Source organism: Convolutriloba macropyga, chromosome 5 (genome assembly GCF_964194025.1).
Source record: "Convolutriloba macropyga chromosome 5, txConMacr16.3, whole genome shotgun sequence".
NCBI classification, from domain to species: Eukaryota; Metazoa; Xenacoelomorpha; order Acoela; family Convolutidae; genus Convolutriloba; species Convolutriloba macropyga.
In genome coordinates this window covers 54,294,225-54,308,772 of record NC_134472.1, presented here as the reverse complement: position 1 = coordinate 54,308,772, position 14,548 = coordinate 54,294,225, and the positions used below count along the sequence as shown (strand labels likewise).

The following is a 14,548-nucleotide window of genomic DNA, read 5'->3' as shown; positions in this document are numbered from 1 at the left end:
ACAACAAAACAAGTTACCGAATGAAATGTTGAAAAAGAAACACAATGCATAACTGTAACGCCTGCTTATCTTTGTGGCGAACAAACAATGAAGACAGCAGAAATCATGATTGGCATTGACTGCGTGGCTAGCAACTCCCCAATTGTTACAACTTCCTTGTATGCAAAATCTACAGACGAATTACAGATGCCAATAGTCCAAATCAAAATGTTGAATGACATACCGGGAGATAATCCCCATTGGCAGTACATAAATACTCCAACAATAAGAAACAACAGAATTGACCACGTGACTCGATGTTGACGCATTCACGGCAAGAGTTCCTCGACAGTTCACCACAGGTCCACAGGTCCAACTAGAATTCTTTGTGGTCTTCTGAGACTACTGTGATGGACTCTGACAGCTCCAAAATTAAGGAACTGCCTGTATAAAGGATACTGACAATCTATTAAAAAGACAAAAAAATAACTCTGCTTAAACAAATCAAACGAAAAGTACTGGCTTCTAATGAAGGCGTACTTCAAATCTTTTCACTATCTGAAGTAAAAAACATAGCCGGTAGAACACCGGAAACGACTCGAATCGTGCATTATAATCTCTAACATAACCTTACTGAAATCAGAACATCAAAATAGACCAGAGAAAAACAAAAGTATCCCAACAAACCACTTTAAAGTGTTTTAAAAATGCCGACAATTTTTTAGGTGCGGGGGAGCTAGGTGGGGTGGGTGGGTAGATAGGTTGGGGAGGTGGGTAGTGCTGGGGCAGTTGGGTGGGGGGGGGGTTGGTGGGGGGTAGTTTGGGGGTAGGGGTAGGTGGGGGGGGGGGGGGGTAATTTGGGGCGGGGCGTGGGTAGGTGTTGGGGGGGATAGATAGGTGGTGGGGGGTTTGTGCGGTGTAGTTTAGATAATTAGGGGTTACGTATATAGGAACAAAAATCTCAAAATGACCTCTTCACCTTGAACATTACCAGCAGTTCCTATTTATTATACATTACAAACGAAGCTACTGTTAAAGTCCAATGTTCGAAAACAGAAGTCAACAATCAAAAAAGGAGGTAAATGCTCGAACAGAAAGTCAAAACTCAAGTCATGAAAACTTGCTTTCTGCTAAAAAAAAAAACCTGTAGAATCTCAATACTCCTCTTCGAGTCGTAAAAACGTGAGACAGGGTGCCTCCAAAGCAGGAAAACTGTTTCAATCTAAAACACACTACAGTACACACATATCAGATTGGCCTACTTTATAGGGAAGGTATCATTCGTCCAAACATTCACTTTATGGTAAAATTTAAAAGCAACACCTTGCAAAACAGGCTGCTGAGGGACAACAAGCTGAAACAATGCTACGCGTAAACAATTAAGTGTGATCTTCAGAAAAACTGCATTGCTGAATCAGATATTCGCTCAACGATTCCAAACTGGTATCTTCAACGCCATCCAGCATACAACAGGCAGACGGATAAGATCAGAACGGTCACCAGAACAGCCTCAAACTGCAAAAGTCTCTCGCTCAATGATGCCCTGTTGAATGGTCCTGAATTGTTTTCAACATGAATGGTATTCATCACTTCAGACAGTAATCTTTAGCCGTTACAGCAGGTATTGAAGCAATTTCCATGCAATGGGTAATAATTGACCAACTAGATTTCGTTGTCTTTTGAACAAACATGGCATAGAAGAAACCCAAAAAAACCCATCACATCATTGGGGCAAAATTTTGAACAAAATTTTGAATCTACGTTCTGAAGATTCTACGACTCTGTCCAAGCAGCTAGCAGGTCTCCAGAAGAAATCAAGCATGTTTAGCAGACGAAGGGTTCTGAGCAACAGTTTTTCAAACCAAAAGTGTTCAAATCTAAAAAGATATCGGAGAATAACAAGGGCGAACTAATACCAGAGAGAAAACTGGGTGAAACATGTGACCCATGTTCCGGTACATAAATGTTTAAAAATTCCAAATTCGAGTTCGAGGAAAAGGAACTGACTCAGAGATAAAAGCTTTTGGTGGCATCATGTTTCTTTGACCCTGTTGCCCTAGTCTCACACTTTACAATTACATACACTCCATTTTCACTGAAGCAACGGTGTCCGGCATTGCAACAAGAGTTTAGATCATAACCGCTTACTCAGACGGGACTATCACTTCACGTAATGTCAATAAAATCGAAAATTGCATCAATCAAAATTTTCAGCGTTCTAAGTGTTGATTTTGAGGCAGCGACACTTGGTGCACATCTGGTTGAATTTCGTGAAAGTGAAATGACAGCAACTTTCAATGCAAAGTGTTTATGGACAAACAACTCAGATCCACATCAGCCACAACTCAAACCTCGATGATTACAAACAAATACCTGGGAACATAAATGCCGCTGATCACGACACATGAGGTTTAAAATCAGCAGATGTAGTTGAATTTTGGCTAAAATCAGCCTACTTCTTATTGAAATCTCAGGAGAGTTGGACGTTTTCAGAAGGCAACCACACTCAAATATGACACTTCATCAACCACAGGTTCCCTACATTGGTGTCCGGAGCTTTTTACATGCAACAAATATATAAACACCTCAAAGACAGTGATCAACAATGCGCCTACTGAAGCAAAAAAAAGTTAAATGTTTTCCCACAATATTCCTCAGCTGAACAGGCATCAACAAAAAGTAAAAAAGCTCCGGAAATTAACCGATGAAGGGCTCAGGCAGGTTTTCCAATTGTCGTTAAGAGACTGCTTCCTAAACAAAGGAGACATGCTCACACCATTTTCCCGTTTCATAGATAAAAACAGATTTCTAGGAATTAATGGTATATTAAAGAAATCATCATTCTCTTTCTGCCCAAAATCTCCTCTAATTTTGCGTAGACTTTACCAGATTTATCATCAGAAAGACTCTTTATGAACGTGGACATTTGAAATTTGATTAAGTAAAAGCTCACTTGCCAGAAACTTCTTGGAAATGGTGTACGCAATGTCATGTGGAGTGTGACTTGATTAATGCCAAAACGTGATTAATGCCTTCTAGATGTTAAAACTAAAGCTCCAGATGAACATCCAACCAGAAAAGGATCATATCATACTCCTTGGTTCAGCAAACTTGTATACACTGGATCTTCAATCTATCCTTGGCACCACATTTTGTAGGAGTTGTGGAGAGACTGATACACACCACAAAAAAGAGTTTCCAAACTGCTCTCAGGAAACTCACCTTTTAGGTGTTCCAGACGATGATTGGTGGGGTAGAGGCAGTCTTGAGTTCGACACTATTTACAAAAAGGAGGAAGAACTTCTTACGCCGAACCATTTTCTTATGAGACGGCCAGACGTTTTCTTGAAACCTATAGCAAACTTGAAACCGCAGTTGTCCATCAGGGTATTGAAATTAACGCGCACACTACTGGGCCACTTTCGAGCAGACTCTTGAAAGTCTAATCACTGGTCCTCAACACAAGATAAAAATGGCACAAGTCAAATGAGGAGCCAGGAGAGATTGAACTTCTGTAGTTTTCGCAGTTCGACGAACATGGTCTCTTGGAAAGTGAATTCTCAGACTACCGGAAAATTTAGCTAGGAGTTTTGACATTAGAACGGCGACCGTCATGATCCAAAGGTCGTTAGTATTTTTGAGACCGAGACTGTTGTTCGCACAATCCTCATCTGGTGCTCCGAAGGGCAAAAATTTATCGCAGAGTTCAATTGGTGTCAACAAATTATAATTCCGAAGGCCGAAAAACTGCAAAATAACTGGAAAATGAATTATTACCAGTTTTTGTAATTTTCTTAAATGTTGTTTTATCGATCTATCATTATCAACTTGTGGTCTGTTTATTTTTTTTGTTTGACAAGCCTATAGTTGTTCTTTAGCTAAAAAACCGCATTTTTTGTGTTTTAAACAGCATTACCAAATATATAAATTACATTAAAGGAGTGTTAGACAAGTTGCTACTTGGTGTGTTACTGAGCAACTTTGCACTTTTTAAAGGCAGTTGCCCTCATTGTCAGGAATTATTAAGAATCATATAAAACAGTTTGTGGAGTTTTATTTAGTTATCTATCAAACGAAATTGGACAGTCGAAATAGGGTTAAGTAATAACACAATTCTGACTCACCTTTCTCTATTTGTTTTTTTTACTAAGTACACTAAGAAATGATAAAAGCGGGACATTTGCTAAGATTTAACAACTTTTAACATACTTTTTATTGCTATCGGACTCAGAAATGGCATCAAACGACGTAAATTTACTTTGGCGACAACATAGTTTTTTTTAACAGATTCTCTGTTTTCAAATTTTACTCTGTTTTAAAATTGTTTTCTTTTGGATAATGAACAAGAATAAATATGCCTTAAATGGGCGACAATTCCAACCGCTTATACAAGATAATTAATCAAATGCGGGATTGAATAATTAGAAAAAAAAGAAAAGGGATCAAAGAAAATAAATTTGGAGTATGCCTCCTAAGTATTCGCCAGTTTTGGTTACAGAGCGCGAAATAAACTGGAATTGGCCACTGGGCATAATTTGGGGAACAGTTGCGATTGCATCTGTCAGTGTAGTCATTCTGGTTATTGTAGCCTGCTGTTGCCATGAATCCGAAGTACATCTGGACTTCTATGCCGACTTCTGAGTTGGAGAGGTGAAGAACAAAAATATAGACAGATTTAGGTAGAACCAGGGGATATTGACTGTAGAAAATTAGAAACTATTTAACCCTTTTCTTCTCTCTGAAAGATTGAGGTACGCATAGCAGGAGGAATCTCTCAACAGATCAATTTTTAGTGATTTTAGAAGTCTGTTATAGTTCAATGGGATCATATAGGAACTGCAACTGTGGTAATTGTTCATAACAATTTTTCCATTAGTTCATGCAAGCGAGTTCATGCGGACGACTTTGAGAAGTGACAAATAAAGTTGGGTTGGGGCTTTCTTAGTGAACAAGCATGTCACTGATAATGTAGTAATCGAGGGGAATTTCCTCGCTCGGGCAGGTGGTCAAACGTTTCGAGTGTTTGACGCTCAAAATAGTTTGTGCAGCAACTTTGCAGTATTCAAATTTACATCGGCTAACACGCTTTTTTCTAGAAATTATGGATTAGGACGCAAAAAAATCAATTTCTTGTCACGTCAAAAGCGCTCCAGCGCGATTTAAATTTTACGTGGGCCGGGCTATCAGATCGTCTGTTCAACTTGGGAACTGTCCTAAGAAGGACAAACCCCCAGGCCAGTCCCAATTTTAATCTTCATTGATGAAGTCGAAAAAAATTAAAAATTAAAAAAAAACATTTTTTTCAAAAATTTGGAATAAAGGACACTCGATTGATTATTGGGCATGTATTTTACAATTTTTGTATCAAAGTGAATCGAAATTGATCGAGATACATCATTTGTTTGGAATGTTTAACCTGGGGACTGTTTTGTGTGTTTGACGTGGGGATTCTCTTAAGGGGGGAAAACCGTCGCCAGTCCCGATTTTGCTCCAAATTGACAAACTTGAAAAATGTGTCTTTTCATCAAATTGGCAAAAACGACACCCATTAGTTTATTTGGCCCAAATTTTGCAATTTTTCATCAAAATCAACTTATTAAAAACTCTTTTTTGGTCAGGAATCCATAGAAATAAATCAAGTTTTTCAAAAGACTTTGTAAGCTCTTTTTCTACCTTCCACGCTATTGTAAGTACATAGATGACCGATTGGGCTTTAGGAAACAAAAGAACCTTTTTAGTTTAGTAGCATCAACATTTTGAAAACAACACTTGATTAACTCAACCGTCAAAAAAAGTTGATTAAAATAGATTTTGAGAGATCTCCTAACACAGAAACAATCTCCTATGAGAACCTTTATTTTTTGCTGGTGAAAACTTATATTATAGAGAATTGGCTGCAAATGTCAATTATGTTTGAGAAAAAATTTTAAATATATAAATTTTTTTTTGAAAAAAATGATTTCTGACTTCTGCGTTTTATAACACTCCTAACTGTGCCTAACCAAAGTTCCTTCTGTCCAAAAATACAAAAAAAGTAGAAGGAAAAGGCATGCGGAGATGAATTTTTACAAACTGGCAACTTAACTATCCCCGACTAGCAGTAACTCATCTCACAACATTACCTCTGGAAGAGGTTAGCTAAAAATCGACTTCAGGACTTCTCAATTTTCGTCATTTCGATGCAGCATGAAATATTTTCTCAAATGTTTTTTGTCGAATTTAAACGTGCCCAATTTAGCTCTACGGATCCCATGTTAACGGAAATATTGTTGAGAGGACCCTACCCCTGCCAGCACGGTATGGGTGAATTGAATTATATTAAAAAACGCAACCAGCTAGCTCCAATTTTATATTCGATGCTACTGGGTCCGTTCTGCTGTTTGTTTTTAATTAATTAGCCAGTTTAAACTTTGATAGTTTCTTTAGGATTTTTTGCTGGGGTTCTTTTTTATCGGGCGTACAGGTACTTACCATTATATGTAATCAAGCAAAGCGCCATTCGAAGTTAATAACAGGCATAAAAAATCTATTTGGTATTTTCGCGAGTAACTTTGATTTCAGTGAAAATGTGTTAAAATAATAATAATAATTTTGTTCCTGCGTAATCGCAGTGGAACAGCATTAGGCCACAGCAACCTGTTCTCAGCTGCCCTTTTTCTCATTATTCCCACATTTCAGACTGATCTTTTTATGAGCAGCATTGCTCTTTCTGGTGACTATAGCCACATTTTTGCGTCTGAAACTTTCACGTGGTACCATCATTGAAGCCAAAATTGGTCAAGCTATGGTCAACCTGGAGCTATGGTTAAGTAAGAGCTCATCCTCACAAAGAGGTTGAAATTGCAATTCCATTTAATGAGCAGTGCACATATTTTACAAATCAGCTGATTTGGAATTATATTGCAATTTTGAATGGAATTTGGATCTTGAAGCGAGAACTGTCACATTAGAAAACTTATTATAAATATTATAAATTTTGTATAATGCTGTTTTTGGGTTTCGGAAATTGGCTTATAGAGGTAAAATTGTGCGGATTTGTAACCCCATTTATTCAATTTTGATTTTTAACGTTGTTTTAAACAATTTCTGTATCTAATTTTTTTTCAAATCATATGCCGCATAAATTAACTTCAACGATTATTAATTTCATAGAGTGATCAATTAATCAAAAGATTTGGATTAATAAACTCTATTTGAACCGTCTCCTTATTGCTGTTTTCAATCACACAGACGAGTTAAAGCACATTTTTTCCAAAATTTTGGCGAAATTTGAAAGCAAAAGCTTTGTCCCTATAACAGAACTTGCAACTAGAGTTTTCTAATTTATTACAAACAAGTTTCGGATTCATTACACTTTAGTTTTCATTAAATGACGGCTTCCTATAATTGTCTCCTGAATAATACGTGAACTCTATTTTTCGTTGATTTTGTAGCTAGAATTAGAGGGTTTTAATAAGAAAAGTTTCAAAATATTGTTTGACTAGGATGTTTTCTCTGGTTTTCATTAGCTTTAGTTTTATTCTCGTTTCTCGAGTGTTTTAAAATTTATTTGAGCGGGGCCGTGAAACGTAGTGGTTTGAAGCCTAATCAAAACCCAGAATTTGTCCTGAAATCAGAGAGATTTGAAACAAAATAAAGTTTAATATCGTTGGAAAAATCAACCACTTTCTCAAAAATTATTTGTATCAAATGGTCGCCTAAAAACAACTTAGTTTTGCGTCTTCAAATCATATCTTTAGCAACGTATGCTACCTTTGGGAGACATTTTCACAATAAAAACGTCTCAGCAAAAGCAAAAAATGATTTTTTTCCTTATTTATTTCCCTTGCGCATTACAAACCTAGTGACTTTAAATTTATGAGAGCCACGATAACGAACAATTGTCTCTAGAATTGCCATATTCTTGCGCTAACAAAATCAACATTTGATGATTTGTTTTATCTATCTTCATTAAACAATCGTTCAGTCACAGCCACTTTTTAAAATCTTATCAAAATTTTTCAGAACTGTCTTCTTTGTAAAACTCGGCTTCAAAAAATATGACAGTTTAGACGACGTTTAATGTTCTGTTTCGTTTCGATATTACTCGTTTTCCAGGTGATGTCTGCACAAACAGACGTAGCAAAACATAGAAACTTCAACGAATTTGATTTGTTGAGAAATTTAAAATACTCCAACTCCATGCGTTAATTGGCCTAAATTTAACATAGCCTAATTCTGGATCATATATTTTACCGCATCCGGCAATTCCTATAATGCCATGACCCTGCCTCAACGGCCCGTGGGACTTGCTATGATTCTGTCACAACTGAGCTTGGGATTAGTTTCCCGAGAAGTACATATACTCTCTCTCTATGCTTGACGCGATTTCTGAGCTAAAAAGTTTGTACATAGGAAATGTGTCAAAATTTGCGAAATCACTGGCAACTTGAATCAGCCATTCTTCACTCGATTTTCAGATAGAAAGTTTAATCTGTTTTAATTTTTTTCATCAGGATAAAAATTAAAAGTTTTTTGAATGCAGAACTTAGATGCTTTACAGAGGGATTGCAACTCCTCGTGTAGTTTTTTTTTGCTTGTAATTGTTTTTTGGGAAGCACTTCATTGAATAATAATGAATTGCTTGTTCGGCGTGATCTTTTTTCGTTTTTTAAATTATATAGATAATACTTTCGGCAGAATCTTTTACTAGAACTTTTTTCTCTCAGTACTCATGTCTGCTTTTTCAGGAATCCATCAGGTTGTAAAGTATTACTTGTTTGGTTTAGAGTATTTTCTTTTTTGTTCTTCGAGCAACTTTTTGATATTCAAAAGGTTTGAAACATTATATGCCGACCTTTTCGAACCTCCCTGTATCAAAAACCACCTTAATGTAGTGTTGAAATTACATAAAATCACCCCAATTGTCCTAAAGTTACATATAATTACGGCGGTGAAAAAATATTTCCTTTCTTAAAAAAATTTGCTTATCTTCAATGTTTTGACAAATCTTATCGGACAGGGAATATTAGAAAAACAGTGAATTACCTCTTATACTAATATATATCCAGTTCACAAAAGTTTAAGTGATTTTAAAAGCACATTACTGTGATGTTACTTTCACATTGACTTTATTTCTCTTTTAATAAGCTTAACTTGCTTCAACTCCACCAGAAAATTGATTTGGTACAAAGTCAGAAAAGTTAATTTGAAGAGATGTACTATTGAACTCTATGAACCATTTTTCTGTGTGACGAATTGGAACAAAACGTTTTCGAGTGTACGATATAGAACGAAACATCTTCAGGCAGAGTTATTGAACTAAAAGCGTGCGTTAAAATTTCTACTTGACAAAGTATAGTTCAATCATATGAATTAGCTTGTTTGAGTATATTACAGCTGGTTTGAACTTATAGTACTGATTAGAAAGTTTTTAATTGCCTGGCAACGTATAAACCACCTTCTCTCTTTATAAGTCAGAATAGTTCAAACACAGCTTTGGTTCGTTCACATTCACGGAGACTTCAAAACATATCTCTCATAATCAAAAAGAACCTCGCAAATTAAAGTTTGAAAGACTCAAAAAAAGTTTCCAAAACGTTTTGGCCTCTCAAAATCTGGTCGGCTCCAAAATTAACATACTCTGTCTAGTTCCAAAATGTTGAGGCTTCATCGGGTTGTCGTTTCGTTGTCAATTATTTTTGGAATAACAGCTGAAGTGAGGTATTGGGCTAAACGTGGTGATAGTGAAACCGATAATAGCCCAGAAACTAAGTACGAATCAGTTCAAATAAACAACTATCGCCCTGTCAAAAACGACGACTATGTCTGTGTATCTAAGAAACTAGATCCAGACACCACCTACTATTTGACCGGCTTTTCACCACTGGACCCTCTTGCTGTGGCACACCATCTCATGATCTATGCTTGCGAGGAACCAGCCGAGTATACTGACGACTACTGGCCATGCGGAATGATCCAAACCGAAGAAAAATTGCTTCAGGGCAGAAAATGCGGCGATAACACTAAAGAAACTCTGTTGTACCTAGAAGCAATGCAATCTACTGGATACCAACTTCCCGATGGTGCTTCATTCAAGGTCGGCAAGGGTTCCGGATACAACTACCTTGTGGTCCAGATCCATTATAACTACGTTGCCAAGTTTGAAGCCGATGAAACGTTAACAGATAGTGCAGGAATCCAGTTCGCCTACCAAACAACTGCGACACCTTTTGCTGGAGGTGTCACGATTCTTGCAACCGTTGCATCGGTTTTGCCGAACTCAGTTGCTCCACTCGGATTTGATCACGTCGAAGCAGTTTGCGATCCGAGTGAGTTCCCGCGTGATCACACCATCGTAGCTTTTGCATTCCGAGTGCACACGCATGGTCTGGGCACGCATGTTAGTGCATTCAGGGTTCGAGACCACTCCGGGGAACCAGATTCCGTCAAGCGATTCTTCTGGCGACGTCAACAGTCCACGACTGAAAAGGAATGGACTCTAATCGGGGCTGAAGATCCGCGAAAAGAGCAACTGTTTTACCCAATTGAGGAGCCAATAATCATCAGGCCGACAGACACTTTGGTGCATAGGTGCACGTACTCCAACCCTGGCGACGAGGAAATAATGTTCGGAGAAGGAATCAACAACGAAATGTGCAACTACTATATCATGTTCTACGTTCTTTCCGATGACATTGAGGCATTTGACAAAAATGGAATCAAGCAATGCTACCCTGTCGAACAACATGTAAACTGGGAAGATCACGAGGACGAAATCGGACCAATTCCCGACTGGGTCAACGAAGTTTCCCTGTATTATGAGAAATAGAACAACCCTGTTCTACTGTAATTAACTCGAACTTTGTGCTGGTATTACAAACCACAGTTTTATAAAATGTTAATGATTTTATGCATGCTTCATCTTATGACTTAAAACAGTAGGCAATCCAGGTATACTATACACATTTTTGTATTTGATTTTGCAGTATAATATCTTCCCAAAAAATTTATTGATACGTAGTGAATGTTGATCGAAACTATTTGAATTGGGTCGGTTGGCTACGACACGACGAGGAGCGTTGATTTTTGACCAGGGTATTTGTAAACCAAAACTACTGCCGCTTTAGCAGGCCGAATTGTGAGTGACCCAGAATTAGAAGTCTGGACAGTAGTCACGCTCAAGATGTTTTTATTGGCTGTTTTTGTGGCGATGCGGCATTCTGAGTTATCAATTGGTAGACTCTGCATTTTGATGAAATAGAAAATAGTTCCAGTCCGTCAATTTCATTTGATTTTTCCGAAGAATATTATTTTGTTCTTGTCAATTTAAACACCTTACCAAATTCATTTAAATTCATTTTTCACAAAATTCATTAATACGTTAAGTCGAAATTTCGTGCAAAAAAGAAAAAAAGACTATTTTTAGGCCTTTATTTGAGTAAAAATTTGCTCAAGAAAACAAACTTATTTTCAACTCGGGCAAAACTTTAAAATCAAAACTTGAAAAAAGATAGAACATATAGTAACATAATACAAAATAAAATTTATAATTGATTTTTTGTTTCATCCCCCGCTTAGGAATTTCCCCTCAATGCTCAACTGGTTTCGGTTATTGATTCATTCGTGGCCGCTCGATTTATACGATGAGCGATACACAAGCTGAAGAAAAAAAGAAATTTAGTTTTAAAAATATATTCCCTCACTTCTGACACTAGACATACGCATAAAGACATGTCTTTTAGCTCAAAAATATGGACTAGGATCTTCTTGATATGAAAGTACCGCAACAAAAATCTTCTTGATATGAAAACTATTTGCAACAAAAAAGCAAGCTCATTAGGTCCAAAAAATAAGTAAGCTCAGAAAAAATGTTTTTGTGCAAAAATTAAAGCTGAGAAAAACTCACAAACATTCCTCACATTTTTCTCAATTGTGTTATTGCAATTGCCATATTGAAGATCAATTCAACGTTGAACAAAAAGAACTTCAGCTGAAAAAAGTTAGTATCATTTTCAGTTATCTTGTTATACAACATTATTTAAAATAATTGCTTTTTGTTAACAACTTCCATTTAATCAATTTATTAACAAGAAAAGAACATTTTATAGTTTTGAATGTTCTAAATTCTTTATCGTCAGTTTAAAAAAAGGTGACAATGCCGATGTCTCTTGGGGGTGTCGGGGTGCTCGGTTGGGGGCATCGACTGGCCTTTCTTCGTGGTCTGTCCTTTGGTGATATATCTCAAAAAACCTTAGTCGATTACATTTATTTCATCGTTTTCACGTGCATTTTTTGATTCCACAATCTTGTCTTCTGAATCAATATTTTTCATGTCTACGCTGACAATGACATTTTAGCGGTAAATGCTTAGCGCCAATGTATGAAGATTATCGAGCAGTTGCAGTTGGATTCTAAAATTATACATAATTCAGCTTCTAAACTAAAATCTAATAAGATTAATACCAATGTCAGCTAGCAAGCACTATAATGACCTTTGGTAACCTAATTCTCAAAAATTTAAAGACCGGGTTTTATCGGCTTTTACCGTCTCGTTTGATTTTGATCTTTTGGCTTTGACAGTATTCGCCACATTGCGTAGTTCAATGAGTGCAAGAATTTAAAATCCATTCAGTTGAAACAGTGAATGAAGTAAGTCAGAAGTCAAACAAGAAAATCGTGACTCGTGTAAAACGGAAAACGTGATCAAAAGATAAAGCGAATTAAGAAACATAGCAGGACAAGTCCTCATGTACAATTCAAAGAATTTTCAGTGACTAAGCAAACGACTAGACCTAGAACGGACTATGAGTGAATTGGGAAAACCGCTTCCAAAAAAATCAGATGAAAAAACAAAAAACAGAAAATCAAAGTTAAAATTCCGCATGTGAACTGTGAACAAAAAGTCACTAGCGAGAAAGCGAATTTTCGATCAAACACCGTTTTCTCACTCTACTTTAAAATTGGAGTGAAAAAATTTTACGCCGCAAAACCACTGGCTTTTTCGCTCCTTCCTGTTTTGGCGTGACCAATATTATCACTTCAGTTTGACTTCAAAATCATAAAAATGTGGGAAAAGATCTTAAAAAAAGGCAGCGCCCCAACACAATTCACATTCTTTGAACTGTAAAAAAAGGAGACCGCCTAAATAACAGCCGTTGAGAGGTTGACGGCGGGTATTAAAAACTAAAACAATTCCTGCAAAAAGCTGTCAAGACAAATAAAGTTTGAAAGATATTTTTCATAGAAGGTTTTTCAAAATTCAACAGGCGAAATTAAGAGCGCATCTCAATTAAGAGTGTCAATTCTTAATTTATTTGAATCTCATCTATGAAAAATTCAGTTGAAGTTTAATATTGTAAATATTCAAGTAATCAAAACAAGCATTTTCCCCAAAAAAGTGGACTACGAGCAACACACTTCGTTAGAACACCGAAATTAAAAGAAGCGGTGAAAGAAGACAATTGCAAACTCAAATACTTTTGCATGAGACATTAAAATGCAAAATTTTCTTCATGAATTAACGTTACTGGCAGAGCTCGATTTGGATTTCATTTGGTGCAAACTGTTTCAAAGAAGCTCAGTCCACTGAATAAATCCACTTGCAAAACTATTAAGAGCTCTCAAATCACAGTAAAGCAATCATATTGTTTAGTATGCAAAAATGATTGATGATAAACAAAATTCCTCTCTAAAAAGATATTTACTAGATCTTACCAATAAAAACTTACCAGCTTCATGTAAATGAGATAGAGACTTCTATAGAGAGTACAATTACAAAGTCTACCAAAATAATGCAGTTTGGTTTGTTCGAGCTTTAGTGATTCAACAGCGAACGAATAACGTGCTTTAACACAAGTTAATCAGCCTCTGAAAAACTCCAGAACACAAGAAACTGTGCAATGAAAAATTCAATCCAAACGTTTGCTCTTTTTGCGAAATACCACCAATGAAAAACATTGAGCAGTATTGGGGAACTAATGAAAACATTGAAGATGATATTCTTATTGAATCTCAATATTCCGATAAACCCTCCTTAAAGATATTTTTTCTTAATGCTAATATCAAAAATTAAAACACTATTAACGGTCATAACGACAGTGCATCATTGGATAAACTTTCTTGTAATTGTATTTTGATAATGTGCATTCAAACTACTAGCATGTTGTGTCTCATCTCAAAAACTGGCTGCTCTCTCATTTTCAATTAATATCAAATAGTAGCATACTTTTGGAAAGTAAAAAAAGTTACGACCGGTTTTTACATCATCATCTGGACGTCCATTAATCAATTGGAACCTTTCAATGTAACAAAACAAAAATGTTTAACTGGAACCTAAACTTTAAACTGGAACCTAAACCAATGGAAAACTCATTTGTGAGACTAGCGATACTTGATTGGAGTTACATAATTAAATTGAAATAAAACAAGGCAAAAAATTCCCCAGACAACGTAAAATTTCGTCTGCTCAGTGTTTAGCTTGAACCCTTTTTTTGTGGAAGGTTACTTGCTCAGCATGACTGACTTTTAATTTGTGAACTTCGAACTTTTAAATTAATTTGAATTAGACGTACTGTTGTTGGGTTGATGT

At 36.3% G+C, this 14,548-nt stretch overlaps 3 protein-coding genes across 5 annotated transcripts in view; 2 read left to right on the top strand and 1 right to left on the bottom strand.

Moving 5' to 3' along the window:
- Positions 1-4,700, top strand: part of LOC142340098 (uncharacterized) — a 43,718-nt gene extending 39,018 nt beyond the window's left edge. The window contains exon 5 of one of the 3 annotated variants that reach the window (XM_075390517.1): positions 4,443-4,700. In XM_075390517.1, the coding sequence (XP_075246632.1) occupies positions 4,443-4,620 (178 nt within the window). In that variant the 3' untranslated portion in view covers positions 4,621-4,700. Of the gene's footprint in view, positions 1-4,418 lie in introns of all 3 variants that reach the window. The other 2 variants (XM_075390520.1, XM_075390519.1) reach the window with 2 other exon arrangements.
- The window catches only part of LOC142339478 (uncharacterized), a 604,341-nt gene that overhangs the window by 476,614 nt on the left and 113,179 nt on the right, over positions 1-14,548 (bottom strand). The gene's annotated exons all lie outside the window — the stretch shown is intronic.
- LOC142340097 (peptidylglycine alpha-hydroxylating monooxygenase-like) lies at positions 9,296-10,985 on the top strand. The gene has a single exon (XM_075390516.1). The coding sequence runs from the start codon at positions 9,617-9,619 to the stop codon at positions 10,787-10,789; it is 1,173 nt and encodes a 390-aa protein (XP_075246631.1). The 5' UTR covers positions 9,296-9,616; the 3' UTR covers positions 10,790-10,985.

Excerpts from the sequence above, each read along its gene's own strand:
- LOC142340097 (XM_075390516.1), top strand. The coding sequence starts at position 9,617 with ATGTTGAGGCTTCATCGGGTTGTCGTTTCGTTGTCAATTATTTTTGGA.